Source organism: Bison bison, unplaced genomic scaffold, assembly GCF_000754665.1.
Source record: "Bison bison bison isolate TAMUID 2011002044 unplaced genomic scaffold, Bison_UMD1.0 scf7180017864508, whole genome shotgun sequence".
Classification (NCBI taxonomy): Eukaryota; Metazoa; Chordata; class Mammalia; order Artiodactyla; family Bovidae; genus Bison; species Bison bison.
In genome coordinates, this window is record NW_011495064.1 from 11597232 (window position 1) to 11601972 (window position 4741).

The window sequence follows — 4741 nt, forward strand, 5'->3', positions numbered from 1 at the left end:
TTGCTGAGCATGTTTTTAGATTGATCCATGTTTCAAGTATGTTCATTCCTTTTATTACTGAATAGTATTTCATGACATGAATTCACTACGATTTGTTTATCCATTCATGTATTATTGGGCATTGGGTTGTTTCCAGTTTGGGGTCATCATGAGTAAAGCTGCTATGAACATTCATGTTCAAGCCTTTGGGTGGACATGTTTTCACTGCTCCTGGTTAAATACCAAGGAGTGAAACTGCTGCGAATGGTTAAGTATGCACGTGCAAGGGAGTGTGCTCAGTTGTTTCAATCGTGTCCGACTTTTTAACCCTATGGACTGTAGCCTGCCATGCTCTTCTGTCCATGGGATTCTCTAGGCAAGAATACTGTAGTGGGTTGCCATGCCCTTCTCCAGGGGATTCTCCTGATCCAGGGATCAAACCAGCAGTCTCTTGTATCACCTGCATTGGCAGGTGGATTCTTAAACACTAGCGCCATGCATTTAATTTTTTAAGAAACTGCCAAACTCTTTTCCAAAGTGGTTACACTATTTTTATTTTATACTCCGACTAGCAATATGTGAAGGTTCCAGTTCTGGATGTTTGCACTTGATATTTAAAAATTTTAAGGCCTTTCAAATTTCAGCATTCTTATGGGTATGTAGTAATAACTCATGTTTTTAATTTGTATCTATTTCCCTGATGACTAATGATGAGCATCTTTTCATGTTTTTATTGGCCTTTCATGTATCTTTCCTAAAATGTGTTCAATTGTGTCATCTATCCTTAATCAGGTTGTGTCTCTTACTATATTCGAATTGGAGTTGGTTATATAATCTGGATACCAGTCTTTCCTCAGAATAATTTCATATATATTCCCACTGGGCTCAAGCCACACGGTTCTCTTTGCTCTTTCTTAAATGAGGCCATATCTGTTCTGAGTCTTTAAACTCTCTCTGTTCCCTGGAATTGCTGCTCTTCAGATACACACAGAACCTGCCTCCAGACCTCCTCCAGTCACAAATGGCCCTTTTTGGTGAGATCTTTCTTAACCATCCTATTTTAAATAGTAATACTCACGGCCTGACATTACCCCCTATTCTCTAGTTTTTTCTCCATAGCACATATCTATCCTATTTATTATTTACCTGTCTTTTTGTTTAAAGAAAAGTATTGACCCAGATGAGCCCCCAAGCATAAAAAACATGGAAGAATAACATGTTAGAATAATATGGAAAAAAACATCCATTTAGCGGATGACCTCGTCTTTCGGAGGCTGATACACTCAGGGATGGCAATCAAACCTGTGAGCCTGCTGGATGAAGGGGTTGTACTGTCACTTCTCTCAAGTACCCTAGGCAGATCGCCGAGCGCTTTCGGCTCCAGGAGATCCTGGCCAAGTGGACCTCGCCCAGAACAAGAAAAAACTGAGTCCTGCTTGCCTCGAAAAAGAACTGTAGAATCTCGAGCAGCGGAGACATATGTAGAGCTCATTGGAGCCATTACTTTTCTTCGCATAGGACGAAACACGATGTCTCGTTCAAGGCCAAGCGGCTTAAGGACGCGGCGAAGACCCACACGCCGCCACTCTCATCGGAAGTGGCGGACCGAGCCCCTGCTCTCCTTCGGGTCAGCAGACGCGACTCATGCCGGCGAAACATTCAGTGTAAGGAGGTAGCCGAGAACCTTCCTCCCACCCCGACCTGAAAAGACGCTGCAGGGTCGGGGAGGGCGAGAAAGGAGCGCAGCTGCGGCCGATCTCCCGGAAGTTGAGGGCTTTGTTTCCGTGGGGAAGATCTTACGAGACGGACAGGGACGCGACGGTGAGTACTCCTGGCACCACAGCCCTGGCCGGGTCGGGCGGGAACTGGAGACCAGTGATTTTCCAGATGATACCTGTGATTCTCGGCGCCCTCGTTTATCGAGCGTTTGCCAAGGTCGGGTCCTGGGATGCAGCCCGGCAGTGATCGGCTCAGCCTCCCTTCGAGGGCGGACGATACAGCATTCTGATGAGCCTGAGACTCACCAAAGTTGTAACAGAGGAGGTCGTAGGAGACTGGTCCTGGGGTCCTGGGAGCGCTGGTAAATGGGCTCTTACTGGCCAGTCGAAAGGAGGGAGGATTAATTCAGAGTAACTGCCTGTCCGAGGGGGCGTGCTGGGTAGGGACTGGGGGTGGTGACAAGCTGGAAGGGCCAGTGCGGCGGTGGGGAAATGAGCGCGGTCTGCAGGGGTGAGCTAGGAAGCCAAAGAGAGAGGAAGGTCTCAGATCACAGAGTTTGGGACCCCGTGACATAAAGGGACTTTATAGCAGGGCAAGATTTGGTGTACATTTTGAAAAGATCACTTTGACTCTCGGGTGGAGGTTGGATGATAGGAGGGAAGGAATTGTGAGGCGACCTCTTCTAGGAGGTCACCGACGTTGAGGAGAGAAGGTGGCCAACGGCGGTGGCAGAGTAGGTATGGAAGAGAATTGGACCCTTCAAAATGATACATAAAAGTTGAGAAGAGTTTTGCATAAGATATGGGATTTGAGTGGGAGGTAAGTATCCAGCGATGGTTCGAAGTTTCTGACTTAAGTGAGTGAATTATATGCTATGTTATGCTAAGTCACTTCAGTCGTGTCCGACTCTGTGCGACCCCATAGACGGCAGCCCACCAGGCTCCCCCGTCCCTGGGATTCTCCAGGCAAGAATACTGGAGTGGGTTGCCATTTCCTTCTCCAATGCATGAAAGTGAAAAGTGAAAGTGAAGTCGCTCAGTCGTGTCCGACTCTTAGCGACCCCATGGATTGCAGCCTAACAGGCAAACCAAAACCATTTTTGACGTTTGATAGGCGCCCTTTCCCCCCTACTGTAAAAACAAAAACCACAAAAAAATTGTTTCCTCCCTGGTTATATGTACTCATTATCTTTTGTGTGCTCACTGTAGAAAATTAAGAACATGCAAAAATATTTTTTCTAGAAAACAAAATTATCTGTAATTCTGCTACCCAGGATGGCCATAATAAAGATTGTGTGGCCCTGTTGTGCCAAGACATTATTCACCATTTTATTTTTCCAGATTGTAACAGAAAAAATCAGATGTAATTCCAGCAAGTCAAAGATAACATTTTGTTGTTTTTTTCAGTTTTCTTTTTGTGTACATTTTTAAAAACCCACATATTATGCACATTTTGTGTTTTATTTTCCAATCAGATGTTAAGTACTTAATGTTATTTATTACTGTATTTACACATCGTTAGCTACTCTTCAAGACTACAGTTCTTAGTGGTTGATCAGGAAAGCCACTGTAGTTGGGCCTATTACTAGTTAGGTAGGTTTTCAACCTTTTACTCTTAGGATGATAAGAAAAACATCTTATTACATAAATCTTCAGATTGCCAATGTATTCCTTCAGAAAACTGGTGGAGATAAAACTTCCTAGGTAAAAGGATAAAGTGAACCTATATAAAATTGCTTCACCTAAATATCTCTCTGAGACTTGAATTGAAATTGTTTTAAAGATTATATTTTTTCAGTGCTTAGTTTTTTCATTCAAAGATAGATTATGTCTCTCCAGTTATTTGTTGTTTATGCTGCTTTTATGTTTTTTGTGTATACCCTGTTCTTTCCTTGTTAAATTTATGTCTTTAAAGGGTGTTACTATTTAAGAATTGTACCCTCTAGGCTTAAATTCCCATGTATGTAATGAATATCTTTGAGTTGTGTCATACTTTCTTCCATAAGATTGTTTTCTGCCTTATATTTATGTCTAGATGCTGCCAAAATATAAATAAAATGGTGAGATTAGAAAGCTAAAAATACTAAGTTGGAGTGAGGTTTCCTTAATGCTGTAAGTAACCTGTGGTCTAAAAAGTGTTTGGTATCCTGCTCCTAGTTGTCTGTTGAGAAGCTCCCCCTCATCCAGAGCCTGCCTTATCTGTACCACTAGGGGACCCGGTGTTGCCCTTCATCCTTTCCCAGGAAGGAAGCTAAAACAGCTTAGCAGGGTTAGGAAGATAGTCTGTCATGAGGCTGCCAGATGTTTTGGGGTGGATTTTTCAAGTTTAACAGTTCTACATCTTATTATTAAAGTTATAATACTTTAATTGTGAGCAAGGATATTTGTTAGTGACTTACAGTTGTTAACTTTTGGTCTTTTGGTCTTGTGCAGTAGCATCCTGCTTATCTATGAAATGCAGTTAACACAGCAGCTGGACCTATTTCCTGAATACAGGGTGACCCTTCTGTTATTTAAAGATGTAAAAAATGCTGCGGCCTTGAGAAAAAAGGCCATGGAAGGTGCCATTGATGGCTCATTAATAAACCCTACAATGGTAAGTACTCATGGCAATGAGTGAGCTTTATGGGAGTTTAAGAATCTGATGATTTTTCATGATGTTATGGGTTAGCCCAAAATTGTTATCTTCAAGTAAAAGGACTTGTCTAACCTGTAGAGTGGATTCAGATTTGGTCAGCCTTCAATTTAACAGTGAATAGAAGCCAAGTCGGAGAAGGCAATGGCACCCCACTCCAGTACTCTTGCTTGGAAAATCCCATGGACGGAGGAGCCTGGAAGGCTGCAGTCCATGGGCTCACTGAGGGTCAGACACGACTGGGCGACTTCACTTTCACTTTTCACTTTCATGCATTGGAGAAGGAAATGGCAACCCACTCCATTGTTCTTGCCTGGAGAATCCCAGGGATGGGGGAGCCTGGTGGGCTGCCGTCTATGAGGTCACACAGAGTCGGACACGACTGAAGCGACTTAGTGGCAGCAGAAGC

At 43.4% G+C, this 4741-nt stretch overlaps 1 protein-coding gene across 5 annotated transcripts in view; it reads left to right on the forward strand.

Moving 5' to 3' along the window:
* Positions 1 to 1716: 1716 nt before the first annotated feature.
* The window catches only part of TPRKB (TP53RK binding protein), a 6978-nt gene continuing 3953 nt past the window's right edge, over positions 1717 to 4741 (forward strand). Inside the window, exons 1-2 of one of the 5 annotated variants that reach the window (XM_010829747.1) lie at positions 1717 to 1800; positions 4134 to 4293. In XM_010829747.1, coding sequence (XP_010828049.1) covers positions 4153 to 4293 — 141 coding nt within the window. In that variant the 5' untranslated portion in view covers positions 1717 to 1800; positions 4134 to 4152. Of the gene's footprint in view, positions 2060 to 2100; positions 2518 to 4130; positions 4294 to 4741 lie in introns of those variants that run through there. The other 4 variants (XM_010829746.1, XM_010829745.1, XM_010829749.1 and 1 more) reach the window with 4 other exon arrangements.